At 34.5% G+C, this 22005-nt stretch overlaps 1 protein-coding gene across 1 annotated transcript in view; it reads right to left on the bottom strand.

Moving 5' to 3' along the window:
- DOCK9 (dedicator of cytokinesis 9) overlaps window positions 1-22005 on the bottom strand; it is an 82976-nt gene that overhangs the window by 5025 nt on the left and 55946 nt on the right. The window contains exons 36-50 of the mRNA XM_053934308.1: window positions 21106-21172; window positions 19626-19673; window positions 17707-17843; window positions 14783-14898; window positions 12949-13086; window positions 12457-12639; window positions 11722-11835; window positions 11366-11581; window positions 9625-9682; window positions 7696-7802; window positions 4277-4399; window positions 3807-3920; window positions 2167-2313; window positions 1184-1394; window positions 251-441 (exon numbers count right to left, since the gene is read on the bottom strand). Of these exons, the coding sequence (XP_053790283.1) occupies window positions 251-441; window positions 1184-1394; window positions 2167-2313; window positions 3807-3920; window positions 4277-4399; window positions 7696-7802; window positions 9625-9682; window positions 11366-11581; window positions 11722-11835; window positions 12457-12639; window positions 12949-13086; window positions 14783-14898; window positions 17707-17843; window positions 19626-19673; window positions 21106-21172 (1970 nt within the window). The remainder of the gene's footprint in view (window positions 1-250; window positions 442-1183; window positions 1395-2166; window positions 2314-3806; window positions 3921-4276; window positions 4400-7695; window positions 7803-9624; window positions 9683-11365; window positions 11582-11721; window positions 11836-12456; window positions 12640-12948; window positions 13087-14782; window positions 14899-17706; window positions 17844-19625; window positions 19674-21105; window positions 21173-22005) is intronic.

The following is a 22005-nucleotide window of genomic DNA, read 5'->3' as shown; positions in this document are numbered from 1 at the left end:
ACACCAAAATCTGGTGGGGCTTGTAATACAACATATTCCAGACATGAATCTTAATTATTTTGTGTAACTGATCAGTTGTTTATATCAAATACTTTTATTTCTTTTCCTATTCAGGAAATAACTGCAGACAGTGAGCATATTTCTAATTTAGGACACTCTTGAACGTGCAGAATAGAAACCAATTATAAAGTGCTACTTATATAAGTTTTCAAGGACAGAAGCAAATGAAACTGCATGGCAAAGGTCTTACCTGAACACTGACACTTCCCTGTAGCTTCAACTGCAATTTGATCATATCTACTTCGGCCGAAGAGCAAAGCTGCCTAAGCTCTGCAACTTTTTTACTCATTTCATCAATGGCTACTTCAATTGGATTTAAATCAGTGTGGTGCTGGTACATCACTGGAATGCGCTTTTTCACATATGGGAAACAATGTATGGCTGTGGACAGAAACAAGTTTAACTTAGTCAAGAAAAGGTTTTTTAATAAGGTGTGCTTTGAGAGAATCTTATGCTAAAATCTCATTTTGATGTAATTAGCTGCCCAATTTAATAACTTATATAATTACAAATACTACCAAATGGATGGGGAAGCAAGACATTGATATGTAAATATGCACAGTGTTACATGCATTACAGCAAAGAAAGATCACTGTCATTACTGCTAGTAATTACCACCAAGAAATAAACCACTGGAACTTAATTTATATGAGAACTCTGAAAATAATTGCTTAACATGCACAAATCTCAAGGAAGAGAAGAATCCCAAAATAGCAAAGCTGTATTTTCTATTTCCTCACAAGTACTGGCTACGGACAGCTATAAAGTAATTTTTTATTATAAAGTCACTTTATTATTATAAAGTCACTTATTTCTTTTTACAACTATTTTAATACAGAAACTTGCACTGAACAGAGACGAAACACAAAATAGTCTTCTTCTAAGAAAAAGGAGAGCCAGATTCCAGATTCAGAATTCTGGAAGCTTAAGGAAAAAGAGAAAATAATTTTGAGGATTCCCCACTGAAGAAATCAATCTGAAAAACCTAGTTGTGGCCAAAAATATGAAAAGGATTTTAGCTGATAGCTATAAAGGACTGAGGTGAAATGAAAAAACCCATATAGAACAAAATTAGACCATTTGAACTAATGCTTCCAGTCACAGCATTCCATTCCATCAGTACCTGTCAAAATAGTCCGTCGCTTACACTGTTCTTCTACTCCTCCTTGTCTTTTACCACCTTGAGTAAAAGGCATCTCAAACATGAAACGACGAATGTTATGAGTCCTTTCAAAATCTGTTTTTCTTTCCTGCAGCTCCTTTTCTTCAAAGTATGGAATTACATGTGTAACTTGAATATATGCATATTTTGAATCTAAATCCTTAGGATTTACCTTAAAAACAGGATTAAAAAAATCAAATAGCTACATTGTGAATAAAGTGGATCTAACAGTAGTCACACAACTTCCAGAAATTAAATTTGGTCTCTTAACCTCTAAATTATTGAAAACATGGGAAATACTCATGCTTTCACAGAGGTTTCCTGTATTCAGTTTTTAACTACTAGGAATAAAGACAGATGCATTACAGCACGTTGTGGATTTTTTGGCTTGTTTTGGTTTGTTTGCTTTTTGGAGGTTTTTAACCGCTCATGATCATGAAACCCAGTCCTTTCATCAAGTCCTCCTCTCATTTTAAAGTTCAAATATTGAAATGCCCACCATTGCTGCACTTTAATGCCAAAATGCACAGAAATTTTTGAATCAAGGATTCAAAAGGACCCTTATCAAGGAACAAAAAGAGCCATGAAATTATACTAAGAGGAAATCACCATAAAGTCTAAGGCTGAGATGTGGGAAAGGGAAGAACTTCCAAAGAATGACTGTGCATGAATGGACAAGAAATACAGCTAAAGTTAACACAGAATATGATAGCAATCCAAATTTCTTCTGAGATACAATTATTGTTTTGTGAGGTAGCATTACAGAAATTAAGTTTTTTGGTTGTTCTAAAAGGCATACTTAGTAGGAGATAATATTCCTCTCATGCCTTTCCAACAGTAGAGCTTTTAGATGCAAATGAGTAACAGACAGTGATCCCACGCTATTTCAAGTATACTAGTGAAAGCAATATATTAGAATTTTTTAGAGAGAATAAAAATCATACTTTGCCAGAATCCTGAATCATTTTGACATTTTCAGCTCCAAATTTGTCAGAGTAGAGTTTTTGGAGTCTTTGGGAAATTTCTGAAAGAGGGGTGAGTTTAGGCTCTTTATAGATATATTCTTTTCCATCTTCATCCTCAAAGAAACCCTGTAAAAACAAAGTAATCAAAATCTTGGGGAATAAAACATATAAGGAAATGACTAAGATAGACATAATGTGTGTGGTTCAAAGAAAATATAAACATTTAACATTAGTATTCAAGCAAACATAAATAGACAGAAATTAAAATATAAGTAAAAGGGTTTTCTAAGAGAATAAAAAACAACAGAAAAATGTAATTCTCTACTACAACATGAGTGAAAGATAATGGAAACATAGAGTTTAAATTTTAAAAGTTTGTAGCAATTCTATGGTGTGCCAAGCCTTTGAGATAAGTTTCTTTCACTTTTTCTTAAAAGTGAACTTGCAGCACTGTTTCACTCGCCAAAATTGGTAGTCGTGCCCAGCAGGACTATCTGATCCACCAGTGACTATTTTGGCAAAAGTTTACATAAAAATAATCTGAAAATTTTCCTTAGGTAGTTATAAAAAATTAATCCCACAAGATGAAATATAATTATGCAAAGATCTTAATTTTATGATGTACTATTGGTATATGCTTCTTTATCTTATTACACACACCATTGTTTTTAAAACCACAACTAAATGCACAATACATGGAAAGTGAAACAGTTCATTGGTTTAAAACAACAAGCCATGTTGAGTTCATGTTTGAAACCAGAAAACAAATATTTTTTCATAAACGAAACAGACAAAATAGAAAAGCACAACATATCATGTATAAACACAGGCTAGATTGACAAAAATACCCACACCAAACTAAGGTGAAATGCAGTAGTTTGTACTGCATTGCTTGCTTTGTAAGCAGTCACTGTAATTACCTCAACATCTGTCTCACTGTCTGTAAACTGGTATTGCTATAAAGTCATAAAAGACAACAGAATACATGTAAAATTATACTGCTCAGAGTATTTTACAATTCTCCATGCTCAGCTGGACATTTAAGCAACTGGGCTATGCATGTAGAAAGTGTATTACTTGATACCATATGCGTGATACCATAGGGATACAGAGGCATTCTAGACAAGTACCAGAGGATGTGAAGCTGCCCAATACACAGCCAGAACTTTGGTTTGAAGCATGCAATACTGATGCATAGAAAAGAGTGACCCGTTCTCTAAATGGAGCTTGATGTTACTTTTTGACTTGCAATGGCTATTAATGCATACCAATCTAAGAAGCAGCCTTGCAAAACCACACCGTAGCACTACAGACATTATGTCAATGCATTGCTAAAAACTGACATTACAGAAAACTTACCGCTGCCTTAAGGTAGTAAACAAAAGAAGAAAAAAGGAAAAAAGGCAAAAAAATTTACTGAGGAAAATTATAAGAATTTTACTGGAATTGATAGATGTTTTAAAAATAAATTACTGATGGTGTTTCTTTATTTCATACAGAACACATTCTGTGTGCTTTTGATGTCACGGCATCAATATAGATGATGAAAGAGTAAATCTTGTAAAATAAATTCAGGTTTTTCTTACTGCATAGAGCACACCAGTGAAAGTAACACTCACTTGTCCAAAGAATGCTACCCTGAAATAAGTTCCCAGCAGCCTCTTGCCTGTATGCATAACTTCTGTAACTTTACTGTATGCTCGATGAAGGGTGTCATATAAGTGAGCAAGCCTCTAAAAGTAAAAGAAAACAATAATGAGGGAGAAGAACAAAGCACAACTTTCCTATCTTAAAATAACAAATTAGGTTAGGTCCTTGCAGCCAGTAACAACTGAAAACATTCTTTATTGAATGGTAGTATTAAGTTTAGCAGTTGCATCAGGATGACAATATGTAAGACTCATTTTTAATTATTTATATTAAAAGAAAAAATGTAATTATTTAAAATTAAAACAAACATTTCAACACATTCAAATTTCAATTACAATTTTAACACTCTTATTATGTGCTGTCCAATGTGTCATGCAGTTAGACTTGAAAATTCAGGATTTTTTTTCTTGCTCAAATTTACTTTTGATGAATTAAGTACCTCAAAATCTCTCCGTTTTTCATAAATGGGAATTATAAGTTTATATATGTCAGCAATGAGTTCATAGCGTTCTGCCTTCCAGAGTCCATCAGCACACTGCTCCAACAATTCCATCAGCACATCCTAGATTTGAATACACATTTGAAAGTGTAAAACAATTCAGTACTCATCAAAAGCAGAGAAAATAATTATACCAAAATTACTCCCAGTGAAAACTGAAATCTTGCCTCAAAACGGAATTATGTAGACTTTGTAATTTAAGTTATTATGGCAATCAAAAATTGCTAAAAGGAACCAAAACAAGATAGAATGGTCTGAGTGTACACACATACTCCTTGTATTTTATACAAGAATATCTTTTAGATATTTTTGAAACTTGTTTGGACCCTCTTCTATCACTCTTGCATCACAGTGGTGAAGCTAGAAGCTGGAAAAAACTCCTCTGATGCTTAAATGTTACTCTATTCCACCTTCTTCTTCCCTTTGGTAGAGGACTAAGCTTAAAGACATCACTAAGAAAATCAATTTTTAACACTGTGAGCACAGACTAAAAAGTGGTACCCTTATCCTTACCCTTATCCTGCAACAGACCTTAAAACATTTCCTCCTTTCCCCCAGTCATTATGGGGCTGTGCAGACTCCCAGTATGTCCATTCTCAGCAGCCAAGTGGTGACAAGTGACAGACCAGTGTCACTGCTGCACCACAAGGGCTGTCCACAAACACTGGTTTATGACACAAGTCTTAATTCAGACACCAGAGGGCATCCAGATGTAGCAAAGTAAAATTTTGTTTACAAAAGGAAAGGAACACGAAGAGCACAAGCTTCAAGTGGGAGAGCTGATAGGAAGGAGCAAAACAACACACCATTTTTGAGCCACATGTCTCGATATTTACCCACTCTCATGGGAAAAGTTCTTTTCCATATATGCAATGTTTCCCTTGACACCTCTGAGAACAGCCTCCTGCTCTTAGTGGTGGTATTCTCAGAAAAGTCTGATTCTTCAACTAACCACTTTAGGAGCTGGTCTTTTTCCAGTTTGTTTATACCTGTCTTGACTTTTGGGGGTCAGTGCTGGACACAAGGTTAGAGATGGGGCTCCACAAATGCCAGCATAAAAGGGAAAAAACTCACTTCCCTCTGCTTCTTGAGTGAATCCTCTCAAACACAACACAACCTGCACTGATGATTCCCATTCAACAGGCAGTCCACTAGAACTGCCAGGTCTTTCTGCAGATCTGCTGCTTAGCCTGTACTGAGCTTTTTTTGCTGATTTTTTTTTTAAAGTGCAATGCTTTGAATTTGTCTTTGTACCACCTTGAGAGGTACACTGTACTCCTGCAAGGCTCTTTCATTTACCCATCTGCAACCCAGGACAGTGCCTCTCATGGAATGTCACAGGCCAACAACTGTTTTGATTAAATGCACACAGTAGCCTTGCTAAAAAGCAAAATCCCAAACTAAATTTTGGATTTTTCATCTGGCTATCCTGTGTAACCCTGGCATCAGACAGAATTCTTTTAAAATGAGAACTAAATTGAGAATCCCAAAATTTCAATTTTTTTTAAATGAGGAACTATATGAGTCTTAAGAAAAAATTCACTTAATTAGGAAGAGGTTTTATAAACTGGAGAATATGAAAGATATTTTGACCCTTTTAAAAACATGAGGGGATTCTCTCTCATCTTCCAATACTTGTAAGTGCTCCTTTGGAAATTTAACTCTAACTAGCAAAAAGGGAAATCTCAAGTTTTAAGGGAAGAAATTCCACATGGCTTGTTACCATGTATAAGAAGAATTCTCATCAGAGCAACAGTTTACTAAGTAGTAGTAAAGTATAGCTTGAAAGAGGTTTCTGCTTTTTGACTTCTGTACTCAATTAATCTCATTTTTTTCTCAGACAATACAGTTCTGCTTACTTATGAACACACTGAGGAAACACTCCATTTATGAATAAATTCCCGTTCCTGAAGGAACAGGGCTACCTGTTCTGAAGCATTTCTGAAATTATTTTTAGTCTGCTAAAGCTAAAGCTAAACAATTCTTCCCTATTGTTACTCCTGTTATTATTACTATTATTATTTCTCCCCTGTTATTACTTTTCCCATGTTTCAGATAACTTCTGAAAGTTATTTGAAAAATAGTAACTTTTTTCAATATTTCATCAGTTAGTGTACTACATGGTTAAGTTTAGAAAGGGTTGCATGCAGGAAAAAAATGAAATTTGGCTTGGTTTGATCCTTCTGCAAGCTGTACAGGCTTATAATTTCACTCTTGGCTTACTTCCGTTCCACGGAAATACTGAGAGATGGAAATAAATTTGTGTAGGGTTCAATGACCCAGAAAAATCAGTATATTCTTTTTGCAGGGAGTGACTAATGAGAAAAAGAAAAAAGACATTCCAATTAAAAAAAAGAAAAAAGCATAATAATTTAACTCTGACAAATGTTCTGGCAGGAAAACAGTGACAGAAATTTCCAACAAAACTTTCCATCAGCAGTAGTCACTAGAATTCCTGATCTTCAATAACTTAGAGCAGCTTGCATATTGCTTTGAGTAGCATGCTACATTTCATGCTGGATCAGAAGAATCAATGATTTAAAAAAGACAGCACAAAATTAAAAAAAAAATACAAAACACAAAATAATTTGCACAGTCAAGTAATGTTGTCATACAGCTTTACAATACACTAATTAAAACACAAAAGAAAAATGTTTTTGTTGCACAATTACGCTTACAAACCAGAGTTTTCCAACATGACTGCTGCCAATCGTGGTCTGCTCCTCTCTTCCATAACTACACCAGCAAATACACAGTGCAGACAGCTTTTCATAAGCAAGATTATTAACATTTTCATATAGACTGCTTACTAGTAAAATTTACTTTAGAGCCTGCACAGATGGATCAGCAAAGACACAAGGAGTGAAACTTAAGCCAGAAAAAACACATGGACACGAGTCTGAGTCTGGTGTCAGTAAAACTACTTTCATTGTTATGGCATATTTGCTTAGGCAAACTTAAACAGCAAAAAAAACCAGTGAACACATTTTCACGATTTCTGGTGGAGTATTACTCTAAATCCAAGTCAGTTTTACAAAACAACAGATTTTGCTAACTCTGATAAGAAACCCACATTAGTGTTCATCCTGTCAACTAGAATAAGCCCCCATTTTGCTTTTATTCCAAAAGTGGTGTTGAGCTGATGTGCTAGCACTATATTTAAAATACATGTATACAGTAAATTCTCAAAATCTGGGACACCTCACGTTTTTTTCATTTCAGCTTTAGGGTATGAATAGCAGATCAGAAAAAAATTATTGTATCCCTTATATCAGTAGTTCTCCAGACTGAAACATAAAATTTGCAAAAACCCCAGCCCTTCCATGTACGTAAATGTTAACATTTTTATGTTTACTTACTTCATTGAAGTGAACATCTTGCATTCCAACATCCTCCATCATTGAAGCCTCTTCATCTATATTTGGTGTGATTACTCTGAAAGCAGTACAACCTTGCCTAAACATCCCTGTCATTGAAAAAGAAATATAGACAAATTTAATTTTCTTCAGCAGGATAACACTGGGCCATTTTGTAATTCTGGATAAAGCAGAAGCCATGTTTAAATATACCTATCACCAAATAAATAAAGAAATAGATCAGCCTCCCACTGCATGATTGAAATAGAAGTCCTTACATTACTGTGAACGCACAAATGGGTTTTAAAAAACCCAAAAACCTTAACATCTGGACCCTTACCTACCCAACTAAGTAGTGTCTGAATCTTCCTATTTTATCTTAAATTTGTGTCTAATCTACTCCCCCCTAAGTCTAAGGTACTCAAGGTAACTTTTACTGTATTTAATTAAAAACTGCCATGAAGTCATGCTGGACCTGAGTACAGGGGCAGGACCTGGCACATCATTTTTTCCAGTCTGAATAATATGAATGACATTAACCATAAAAAATGATCAAGGGGTGGCAAACCAGATTATTTAAACACAGAAACCAGGAAAAAAAACGAACAAAATACCAATCTAACTTCCTTTACTGAAAAAAAAATACTTATCAAAAATGGAGTATAGAATGTTCCAACATGAAACCCATGCCTTTTACTTATGCTGTTTAGATCTTTTTTGATTACATCAGACTGCTGAATTAAGAAAACAGGATTTTCTGTATCAATTAAAACCTCAAAGGTGATCAGTAATTATTATGGAAGCTTAAGGATTTGCACATATTTATTTTACAACTCATTCCTACAAAGATTCTTGCTGCTCAGTTAGGAATTCTGACCATCAGAAGTTTTATTGAATGATTGCCTCAAATGCAAGGGGCTTTTCTCTTCTTAGAAGTACCAAAGGTAGAAGTTTGACCCTCTGTATTACTGAGAGGAAATGAATTTTATATGATAGTATGCAAAAATAGCAGAACACCCAAAGGACTCACAAATAAATAGAGACTATCACTAATTCTCAGGTATCATCAGGCTTCCAAATGAACACAGTAATTTGTCTTAGCAGCTTATTTCAGATTTGGTCTCAGAGAAGGTTCTGAAATCACTGGGCAAAGAAAATAGCCTATACACTACACAAGCATTTGGTGAGAAGCACAACAAGAACAGAGACAAGTAATCTTTTAGACTCATGATTTTACTTCATTTTGAACTGTCCTGCAAAGGCAAAGCTGAAAAGATGCAAACATGAATTTACCCACAAATCCAAAACACTGCCTCAACATCATAATCAGTTTTAACAGATTCCTGAAAAGTTCTCCAAGAGAGCCCTTTTTGTTAATTTAAGTTATATCTCAAATCCCTGATTGACAACTCTTCTGATCCTATAGATGAAAGGAAGTTTTCTACCCTATCTCAAGTGTCATCAGAATCTACTTTTAAAAACAGCTGCTGGCACAGAATATACCACAACAAGGTGAAACAGCCTGAGCACTATTATCATTGATTGAATGTCTGAAAATTTGTACAAATTTATTTTGACTCTTCTGGCAATGCCAGGTTTCCCTAGAGGCAGTGAGAGACTGACTACTTGTAGAAACAAGAATATTCACGGATAACTTTGCTTTAGAAAGGATCTGATCTGAGCTATTAGCAGCTCTGGTGTAAAACTAAAATTTTTACTTTTCAAAAATTTTACTTTGCCTTCATCTGAAATGCTGCCCTTTAGATATGCAAGTTTACTCTTAAGTATGTGAGTTTGCTACCTGGTTATGTCAGAATTTTTTCCCTAGTGAACACTGAAATTCATACAACTTTCTCAAGGAAACGCTTGATTTTCCCAAACTCTAATAAAAAATATATTTAAATACATTAAAATAAGGTTTTGAAATCATACCTTTTCGTGTGAGATATTCTGCAACCAGTGCTGCTACATGGACATAGCACATTGCTGCCTAAAACAGAAACAGTAACAATCTTTCAAATACAATTAAAATAGGACTGTTAAAAACAAGGTATATAAGGAGAGCAACAGTACGAGACAATTTCTTCAGTTTTCCCTTTTGCTGCTCTGCAGGAGATATTCTATGACTGCAAGAATTCTCCATCTTACTTATGTTAAGCAGTAATTCTGCAAGTGCACTCCTTAACCAGAGCACTGAGTGGCACAGACAGCAGTTCACAATCTGAGTGACCCCGGGTCACAAATCACAAGGTAGGAACATCATGCTGTAATAAAAACAAGTGAAACTCCTTTTAGGGGGGAGGTATTTTAAATGTTAAGCTATTAATGATTCTATTCAACATTTGGTAGCCCTTCTGCTAACCTGCTTTGTCTGCTTTTTGGCTCCAGACCAAGAAAAATGCAGAAGAAAGTGGTGACAGGCCATTTGAGAGTAGCAAGAGAGATCTAATCTCTGAATAGAATTTGATTGGTGCAGTTTGGAAAACAGGCAAAAAAAAAAAGAGGGACAGAATAATTTTCAAATATCTGTGATTTTTAATGGATTTGACCTTGACGACTTTTCTCCAAAAAAATGAAAGGATTTCACATTCTCGTTTTATTAAAAAGGTTTAGGCTTTCAGCAAAGTAACTATCAGTTGAACAGTTCAAATACGGAGGCTGCACAACCTCAAACAATGGAGGTGAAGGAAAAAGGTAAGAATCTGCCAGAAATTCTAACTCATACTTTGTATTGAGTTGAACTTGATGATTTGCAGACATCTTCATCTAGTTGCACAGTCAAAGATTTTAAAATTTTAACCAAAAAAATGAAAAACATAACTGAAAAGGACTAAAAGACCTCGTCTTCTCAGATAGGTGAAGCTGTTCAGTTCAAGAGACAAGCTAATAACAAAGTAATGTGTATGCCTTCTGTGTTGCTACCATGTAGGAGAAGAGAATTCCAGTACTAAGAACTGAGTTTGGAAGATAGCACCTTCTATTTCTTGGAGATCTTTACTTGCTTACATGATGCTCATTTTAACAGATGTTAATAAAATGCAATGATTTCATACAAAACAATTTACTTTCAGATGGAAAAACCTTCCAGAAAGAGACAAAATTAATCTGTATCCAGTTAAAATGTTAATGTCTTATAAAGACATATAACAATCCCCAATTCTGCTTTTTGCTAGAACTGAATATTTTTAGAGCACAGTAAAAACAGAAATGTTTCCTTTTTTTCAAACAACACAAGAAATTATTTGTCAGTTTTAAGAACATTAGTTGTTTTTTTACTAAGCAATTTGGAATAAAATCAAGCTAATTCTTCAAGTAAAGGAAACTGGAGGAGAATTCAAGGAGTGGCTTTAAGTGTTTAAGCAAGTAATAACAAAGATATTTTTAAGCAAAAGGCCTCTCTTCCATGGCTTGCATTGTGCATTCCATTCTTAGTAGTGTGTCAGTATAGCAGTTAAACATGTTCCTTACATTAGTAACGAGAAATTACTTACAGATGTACTTGGGTAGGACAAAAACTTATCAGCTATTGAAACCAATCCAGCAACAATTCAAAAATTGTTAAAAACACTTATTATGTTACATGCTAACAACTGCATATAGTACATTCCCTCTCTATAAAGATAAGCTTATGCTTATACCAGAACTAAAACTAATTTGATTTTTTTTCTCTTACCTCTGAAAGATCTCCATTTTTAACGTGGATCCTTGCCATGCTGTCTAACCATGTCTTCCTCAGTTCAGGTGTACTTGCATATGACTTTGCCAAGCTGTACTGGAGGTCTACAAGCATTTCTGGATCATTCTCATGTTCCTTCATCTGAGCCGTAGCCATCAGTACTGTGCGAATCCGTTTGGTTAAATCCTTAACGTCAGAAGGGAATGTAGTGTGCTAAAACACAGAAAAGTCAGGTAAGCTACTGTGTTTTCCTAGTCATTGCACAACAAAGTGATAAAGCACAACTGGAAAAGATGCTATGGAAGAGTCTTCAAGCATCCTTCTACAGTATGGAAATAGGAATAAAAACAGACCTTAATAATTCTGTCGTTATTGGCACAATTGTTGATGATGGAAAGAGACTGCTGAAATCTAGTTCCTCCAATTCCAACCACATCAGCAATTAACTGGCTTACTGAAATAATAACCTTGACAGAAACAAGTATCTTGTTAGTGCATATTTAATGAAACACCCTTGAGATATATCTACGAGGCAACTACAAAAGAAGTTTTGTCCTCTTTAATTGAAAAATCATTCTCCTAAATAAAATAATGTTTGGGGGTTCTTTTCCAATTACTTGTACAATAACATAGGCAAGATAAAACAGGCTTGTGTAAATTCAAGACACATGACTGACTGCTAGGTGAACTAGCCAGTGATCATTAAACTGGCAAACTACTGCTCCCACCTTTGTCAAGACACACAATTTTCAAAGTATTTGTTTTATTTTAGACTTCTGTGTGCTTGTTGATGCCTTCTTTTCCTTCTTCAGATGCAACAGGATACAGCATTTAACAAACAAAATAACATCTACAAAAGAGAATGTTTGCACTGACAAATAAAATTTATTTCCTACAAAACACAGGGTCATCCAATTGTTTCTAAGTATTTCCTTGTACAGAATATAATTTTATGTCCCTCTTCTTAGCATCCACTTTGATTAAACCCCAAATAAATTATTTTAGGTCTATCTGACACGGCTTTGCACACTGGTATAGCAACTGTGTATCTACTATATTAAAAAAAAAAAAGAAGAAAATATACTAACTTGCAGATGTGTTCGAACAAAAGACTTCTTCCCTGTGTAGTCAAAATTATTTCTCATCAAAAAGTACAGTAACTGTGAAGCTTCATTACGAATTGAACTCAGCTTGGAATTACAGTACTTCAGAATTTCATAGCACAGTGCAGAACACATATCAGCTCTACCTTCATAAAATGTAGAAGGAAACTGAGAAAAAAGAAGAAAATTAATTTACTCAGTAAAACTAGAGTCAGATCTTGATAAAATAAGCATGTCAAGAAAAAACCAAATATATTCATATCCTCAAACTGTGGAAAGAGCAATAGTTAGAGTAGTTCATGACACAAAACAATTTTTACAGCAAATCAAAGGACAAGCATTCCACACTGTTGAGATCAGATCAGTCCTTATTCACCAACTTTATTTTGGGATGTTAGTTCTTAAATTCTTACATAGTATATTGTTAAGCAAAGAACTGGACATGTATTTGAAGATGAATTTTTAAAAACTTCTTACCTTGTAAATAAGTGCCCTTAAAGCACTGAATACATTTTTCAATGCTGTTTCAGACTGATTCTTTTGAAGGAAGCAGAGGTATACATCAAATACTTTCTTCATCAGTGGATTATGTCCGTGATCAGTCAGTAGCTGATTCTTTAAAACAATAGCAAGAATTTAGGAGTTTTGTACAGCAATACATTTATAATACTCTAAGAACACATACAGATCATTAAAAGCAGGACATTTAAAAAATACAACCTCTATGTCATTACCAAGATGTATAATAAAACACACATACATAAATTCTAACTAGGTATTTCTAACACTTCATCAATGCTGCTTATAAAGGAAGTGTTACCTTCTGAATAGACTCATAGAACACAATTGTTTTTATCAGCTGTTAATTAAATCCATTACTATTAATAGCTTTTTGAGGGGCACACTCAAAGTATCAACAGACTTTGCTTACACTGACTTTAGCAGCTCAGACAGGGGAATTTTCTCATAGCAGTATCTCCTATTACAATGTGATCCTACAAGGTCCTACCCTTTCTGCAACTCACCTTGGTGCACTCGACTCTTCCTTGTCATTACTGCTTATATACAGGCCTCCAAAGGAGTGGAAGAGAGTGGGTTCAGACTGGATATAAGCAGAAGTTTTTCTACAGTGAGGGTGCTGAGGCAATGGGACAAGTTGCCCTAGGAAGTAGAGGATGCCCAATTCCTTGGAAGGTTTTTTCAAGGCCAAGCTGGATGGGGCTTTGAGCAACCTGGCCTAGTAGAAGCTGTCTCTGCCCACACAGAAAGGTTGAACTAGATGATCTCTGAAAGTCCCTTACTACCCAAACCATCATATGACTGATTTTATGTATTTTAGTGCAGTTGATTACATAAAAGCTCCTGATTGTCCTATCCGTTTTGTTTGGATTTTTGAGACTATTCTGGCATACTCTTGCCTACCTTCTCAATATGCAACACACAGATAACCTTGAAAGCATGATGGGTTGATAATTACAGGATAATTAGTGTTCATTCCTGTTTATATCTTTACAGCTAGGTATCTTAATTTTCAATTCTGTCACCAGGCCCATGGACTGAACTGGCTCTAAACTCTACTAATTAAATTACCAGGAAAAGGAATCTCATTGTAAATAAGCTCATGTTTTCATAACTAGATTAAAGATAAGACACTAAATTTGAATCTTCAAGCAAAAATCTGGATACACTGCCCCAATTCGAGGAGAAACAAGCTAGAGTTATCATCTCTCCTTTTTATGGCTTCGATTTTAAAGTCTGGAAAACCTCAGAAAACAGCCAGGAGGGGTAAGTAAGTGGGTGTGCTATATAAAGATTCCACAGGAAAGCTACAGCAACTGATACAACTAAAAGAAGTCTTATTAGTGGACAAATGGAAAAAAAAGTTACAGAATAGGAACACACAAATAACTATTAAGGAGTACATTACTATAATAAGCAGCCAAATTCAATATGAAAGTCTGAGAGTGTCCAATTATGGTTTTGCCATAGATCTTTCACCTCACATGGCCTTTTTAAAGCCACTTTTACCACTAACATTAGGTAGACACTAAAGCTCCTAGAACAATTTTTAAGTTAGACTGAGGAAGGAGCTTTTCCCACAGATTACTGTGGGTGTGAAACTGAAGCCAAAGCATTTTGCTGTGAGATATTACCAGTTTTACCTGAAAATAATAAAATACAATGCTAGAAAACCTAAAAATAGCGAAGCTATTTAACTAGACTATAAAAATGAAATTTAAAAAATAATTTTTAAAAGTATTTATTCTCAAAGATACTTAAGGGAAAAGTTAACACCAAGTCGTGAACAAACCTTAAAAGCCATTGTGAATAATGATAGAGTGTCCAGAATTGTAATGCAAACTTCGGTGGCAATATTTGCTTCAAGTAAAGACTGGTGAAGGACATCTGCATCTGAATGGCCATAGCCTACAGAAATTCCAAATGAAGTGTAAGTGCTGGATACACTCATTTAAATGTTTCTTATTTCCAAAAGACTTGCTGCACTAGGAAAAGATTAACAAGTAAAAAGCCTGACAGAAGTTAGTATTCAATACAGGAAAATAATTCATATGCATTTAAATAGTTTCAAATATGGTCAGACAATTATTCTAACATAATTTGCAAAGGACTATAAAATATATTAAGAATTTCAACAATAGAAGCATTAAACAGCAGTTAAAAACAATGTGGTATTTCACATATATATGTGCATGTAGACACACGTGTGTGTGTATATATATATATATATATATAAAGCTACACAGTTATATATATATACACACATATATTGGTAAGTACTGCAGTAGGATGAAGTTACAGCTGAAAAAATGTAGTTTTGGCAATTTAGTGATGTTACAATGGTCTCCAAGTTAATCACAAGTCAACCAGGATAAAAATACAAAATAGTAAGAGTTGAAGGAATACAATCCTTTAGTTATATGCAGTTTACCACCCAAGTAATGAATTCTGCTCTTGTAGCAATACAATGCAATATCTCCATATTTAATAAAAAACATTCTATCACTTCTAGCTCCATAGTGAATTTTAATAATTTTAAAAACGTATCCTGGCTCAGCACTGATAATAATGTATCACTTATGTTCCCTAACACTGGTCATGAAGCACCAGATTGACAAACGTGACTGGGCTGCTTTATAAACATTTGGTCTGTGTCATGTTTGAACATCAGACTTACAGACAACTTAGCATCACTAAATCAATGACAAGGATGAAAAACTTGTTGAGATCAAGAAAAGAACAGAAGAAATGCCAAACTCTTTTGTAATGACACCTGGCCAATTCTTTCTGCACTTTCTTGCTTCCTTGGCTGAACTACGCATGTATACCCATAACCACCAGTTTCTTTAGATTTATACATTCTTTCTTTAAGCACAAAACTATACTGAAATTTCTCAGAGATTAAAGGTAACATAACAGTATTTCAGTTCTATTTCTAGCTTAGGTGGTTAGAAAGGGAGAAAATAAGTTTATAATTTACACTAATAGACAACTATCTTGCCAAAGAATCTTGATTTTAGAAACAAGTGAAGCAGCTAATTCCACCAGACACTCCCCTTCTTTATGTATCCCACACAAAATATCTGCAAGATTATTCAAGCTCTAAATGCTACTTTGAATACATGATAGAGGCAGACTGACAACTAAACAAAACTGGAAATTAACAACAACAAGAACAAAGATAAAAAATCAATTTAATACTTGATGTGGTTTTTACAGCAACATATTTTCGATTTGTAAAACCTTGGTCAATACAATCCGTAATATCCTGATATTTATTAACTGTCCATTTAAAAAAACCACCTATTATCAGTTTAGACAAAGTTATCTGAATAAGACACCTTCCTTCATAATTTCCTTCAGTTGGAAAAGAATGGAAAGTTTCTTTTTACATAAGCATGCATTTTTAAAAATCTTTCAGCTCATTGTTTCCTAAAAAATCAGTAAACATGGCCAAGTTCTGAAAGCATGAAATCTCTTTACACAGGGACATGTTATCTGTTTCTCAGAGTTTTTTTCTTTTTAACCAGTCTTTATCTGCAAAGTATTATACTGTACCAAATGTGTAGCCACATAGTGTAAAGGCTTTCTTTTCTGTAACAACAACCATGTAGAAATTATGATGATACAGCAGTAGCAGACTGATTGCAAGGAAAAAAAAGTAATTTCCACATGCTTGTCTGACATTTTAAAAGCAAGCAATCGCATTTCTTACATTGCAACAGATGTGATAATGCATTTATGAATAGAGAGGTTTTGTGGGATTTTTTTCCTCACTTTTACACATGACAATGTGGTAAGTCTTGTGCAATTAGGCTAAGTTTTGCTTTATATTACAGAAAAAGAGCTAAAAGATTTTAAGGGACAGTTAGATACGCTTTGAGAAATCAAAGAATGAACACAGTGAAAATACAGTTAGCTCAAATAATTGTTTTACTGCACATAACTCTTTTCAATACCAGTGTTGTATTTTACTGAATTAGTCAACCAGTTTCATTGTTTTTTGAAGCTGAAATTTCAGAAATGATGCTTTAGAATACTTTACATACAGTATATTGCAATTTAGAAGCAGAATGTTTAAAAAGATAGGCCACAAGCAGATTTAGTTTTCAATACAGCAGTCTATACAAGCTGACTTCAACCTGATTAAATCTTACCATTGTCTACAGAAATTCCAAGAATACTTGATATCTTTCTCACACTGAAAACAGAAAAATCACTTCATTATTGGACGCTTTTTCACTTCCAGACAAACTCAATTATGGGCTCACAATCTTTGTAGAAATTCTAAGAAACTTATTTCTCCTTAGGGGATGTCAAAACATGGAGATATGGTCAGAATACTTATATTTAATTTTAGACTAGTAGTTTATAAGACCACGTAGGAGAAAAAAATTGAACCTTAATAAAACAAATAGGAAAAAAAAGTAAATTTTGTACCTATGTGCAGCACACGTTTGAGGCGTACGTAACTAAAAGAAAATATTAAAATACAGTTTTAAGACAGACTGTAGCTAACCATGCTCCATGTTATGGCACCACCCAGCAGTGATTGTTCTATCACAAAGCAGAGAACAGACCATCGACTGCTTCCAGCTATTCGTTTGACCTGGAACAGTAAAAGTCATTGAGATGCACTGGTGTGGCTCTGGGACCTGTCTCTGGTGTTGTGGTACTGGTTGAGGATGACAGATGTTATCATGTCATGAGACTTACTGTGGTTAAAAGTGAGAGAGTTATCCAGGCTGCTCAGCTGCTGCAATCTGGCATGCATCATTCCTGTTCTGTTACGGGAAACAGGCAATGTCTGAGATTTTCGATCATGAACTATGGATCCTAACCCCTCCTGGTTCCTGCAAGATGGGTGAAATGGGATAGAAGCAAAAGTTAGACATGTCAAACTGCAGCAAGACAGGAAGTGCTGTTAGTTAAGCACAAGAAGTTTTATAGTTTTATAGAAGGAATTATAATGCAACCTATTCACTGTTTTCTTTTTAAAACAAAAATAGGTAGCTTTAAAAAAAGCATCACAGCAAACTCTTTCTCAAAACCTCAAAGCATGAAAGCAAAAGCACACAAGCAGCCACTCTCGAAGTGCTAAATTTACTTCAGAGCTTTAGGAAAAAAAAAAAAAGTATTTGAAAACATAAATATTCTGAAAATATTCAGAACCCAAAACTGAATCCTCTATTTTGATTGCAAAAAAAAAAAAAAAAAAACTGGCAAAAAAGTTAGGACACACAGCAGTAAAATTAGAAAGCACACATGCAACAGGAGAGCAGGAATTAACTGAGATAGCATCATATACTTCTTACCCAAGCAGGAAGGGAGAAGAGCCATAGACTTTGTTAAATTTGCAGCAATCAAATGAAGAAAACAGAAAAGTGATCTGTGTTAGCAATCAGTACAGGCTAACTTCCTATTGTGTACCACCACCAGAGCTGATGAAAAATGAAAACCAGTGCTTGAATTTCAGAATTCCCTGTTCCCTTTTGTTCTCTGTCATTTGTGTATTTTAACAGTACGTGCATTGACTGTGATATACTTCAGTGTAGTGACAATGTGAAAGACATGAAAGTTACATTTACTGGGAAAATTCACAACACCAGATGCTTTCATTAGCTCAACATTTTCAACATTAACATGCAGCACAGAGACCAGGTGATCAGTAAACAAAAAAGAAGTGTAGTAGTGTCCTCTACAAACTCATCAAACAAAGCAGCTGGAAGAACTTTTACAAAAAGCCTGAAAATTATAGACTCCTGTACATCCAGAGTTTGACATACATTTGAACACAAAGATTACAATCAAAACCTTAAGAAAGCCAGATATATTTTTGAGCTTTGAGCTTTTTACATTATGTGAACAATTTTTTTCCCCCAGAAAAATCTCCAAGGAGATAGTCAAGTCTATAGAAGAAGATTCACATTATCTAAATTAAAACCAAAAAAGGCTAACATTATAGTTAGAATGTATTACCATCCCAAGTCAGCAACAACTTTCTCACTGAGTTCAAAAGGGCCAGTATTTTAACAACACCAGTTTAATTATAACACTATTACCATGTCAACCACAGTGTTAGGCCTAAAGAAGTTGCTGTCTTTTACTCCATTAAAAAACACTTTGTATTAAAAAAAAAATTAATGTAAAGATATTAAAATAAATTAATACAAGTTTCTGACTCCCACAGATTTTCTTTGGACTTCAAATTTAAAACCAGCAGTGTTGGAATGTTCACTACTCACCTTCAAATACAACCACTATATATATGAAATTTCTAAAACATTTCAATTTACTTGGTTTTATGGCCAACTGAATAAACAAAACATCGTCAAATTTCTTTTCCAAAGACATTATTTCAAGGCAAAAATGCTGAAAAAGATAGCATTTAAAGGGTGGCTTCTGAAGTCATCATTAAAAAAAAGCTCACAGATCATTCTTAAATAAATACCAGACTTCCATACAAGATACAGATTTGTTAATATGGTAACCAGTTACTTACTTCAAAATCTTATGCATCATTTCACAGTAACTCTTCCACTTGTGCAATTTGTTTGTTACAGAGGTTCAAGGCATATCTTACACAGTGTAATTATTAATGAACAAGACAGTGAAATTTAAATTCCACACAGTACCTGGCTATGTATCGTTTTCCCATGTACTGGAACTGATGTAAGCACACTCTGCAGAGAACACAAGTCAGAGAAGCCACACTTAAAAAAACCTTTTCTAGATTTATGCACACTGGAATTATTCAACAATTATTGTTAACTTTAAACTCTTACATCATGGAAGTTCTTTATTTCTCCCAGCTTTACAATTCCCTTCCAGATGCCAAGCCAAGAAAAGGTAAATGTGTCAGTTACCTACAAATGCACAAGACAGGGCAACTAACATGGAAGAGGGAAGCAAAGAGATAACCAGACACTGCCTATTTACATATATTTTGTAAATTGTGTATAAGTGTTCAAAATAAGGGCAAAATATTTTGCTTCCCCTCACTCTAGCCTAAACCCACTTGGTTAAAAATTGGGGTTTTTTTTGTTTTGTTGGGTTTTATTTAAGGTCTCCAGATTCCAGATTAACAACAAATAGTTTCTGAAAGAACTATTTTCAAAAGGGAATATACTTTTATAACAAGATGATGACAAAGACAAAAGCAAAAAAATTTCATTAAAAAAGTAATCTATATTACTGGTAAGTGCACAACACTAATGACTAATTAACTAGAAGTCATATTTTAAAATCAAGAGAAGCAGTGTGAGTGGAGCTGTAATACTGATTTTATTTTACTTTTTTCACACTGTCAACACTTATTGCAATAATACAGAAAACAACACAACACCCCTTGTTCCTCCAGTAAGATGTTCTAAAAGTTCTTCTTTAAAGTGTAAAGCCAAAATGAAAGCCAGTTTTCAGGCTCTGTCTTCCATATGCCAGCTGAGAATGAGAGAAAAGACTGCCTCATTGCCTCTTCATCTCAGCTTCATTTTTTTACTGAGACCTTGAGTAGCTTAGCTGTCTCCAACCTGCCAAGGCAGAATGGTGTTTGCCTTCCCCAGACTTGTCATTGTGAGCACAAAATAACCTCGACTCGCCCTTCTGAGGTCTTGTCTTTTAGACTTGTGGACTCATAGCAGAATAGTGGACTCATCCTGCATCTATTCCCTTAGGGAATAGCAGAGGACACATGAGGATTGCTAGGAGCATGGTTCTGAAGTTATGCAATTCAATCAGTTTTGCTATGCAACCATATATTTGCTATTTAACAGCTGATGTTACAAGACACAGTTTAATGCAGAAGGGTATCAAGACAGTTGGTTCCTCCTCCATAAGCACTGCAATACTCTGAGCACTATTTGTTGTTCAAGAACCTCCTGAGATCCCTTCTGTATAGCCTGATTCCAGAGACTATCATGGATTTGGACAGACATACAATTGTGGACATCAAGTTAAGGACTTCCAAATAGATCAGGACAATATTATTAAAAAAAAAACCAAAAACAAAACCAAAAACAAACCAAAAAAAGCATTTGCACATGCTTGCATCTACACTCAGGTTGTTCACAGACCAGCAAAACATACAGTTGCATGACAAGCACAACAAAAACTTACTCTGTAATGGTGAAAAAGTCCATGAGTTCAGATTTTGTAGCCTTGTTCCAATATGTAAACAATGCATCTAGGAAAATGAATAACAATTTAAAAGATAACAATTGCTATTTGAAGTTTTCCTTAAAACTGATTATACAAATGCTCATATCAATTCTCCAAATGAGTTTCTGCAATATGATGTTACTTAATTAACCCATAATATTCACATCCAATTTAATATTTTACATAGTAATAATTGTGTAGCCTGTAGTGCCTACAGCACTATAACAACGTAAGACTTCAGCATATTTCAGACTGTTAGTCCTATAACCTGCTTCTTTACAGATGGGTCTCAACATTTTTTTTTAATTAAAATTAATTTTTCTTTTTTTGATCACAAACAGGGATGATTCCAAGATGTATGATCCTAACAAACAAGTAAGATGTGCCATTCATCCCTATTTCTATAACTCTGTAACCTTCTCCAGGATAACACGACTCTTTCAAAAATTCAATGCATCATCTCACAAACATCCCAGGAGAATGAAGAAGCACTAACATCCCCATATTCCAGAAATGGAAATACACACAACAATCAAATTATTTGGTTCCTTGTAATACAGCAAGTTCTGCAGAATAGAGGAATGAACTAGCCCAAGGCACTTTTACACAACAATGAATTATTCTTGACCTCTGTTTTCCAAATCAAACTGTACAATCGCACACAAATATTCACTTTCTTAAAAAGTCTTTTAGCTGACCTCACACTTTTAATAAATAATGAGTACTTAAAGTTTACAAGGTTTCAGTCAGAGTTTAATTTGAGTGATCACACATATTTGTAAAACGCAGCACATCATGGTATCCACACCTAAAATACTCTGCTGATTTTGAAAAGTTATTGAAATAACAGGCATAAAT

Source organism: Vidua chalybeata, chromosome 2 (genome assembly GCF_026979565.1).
Source record: "Vidua chalybeata isolate OUT-0048 chromosome 2, bVidCha1 merged haplotype, whole genome shotgun sequence".
Classification (NCBI taxonomy): domain Eukaryota; kingdom Metazoa; phylum Chordata; class Aves; order Passeriformes; family Viduidae; genus Vidua; species Vidua chalybeata.
Note: the sequence above shows the minus strand (reverse complement) of the source record. Positions and strands in the feature narration are given on the sequence as shown.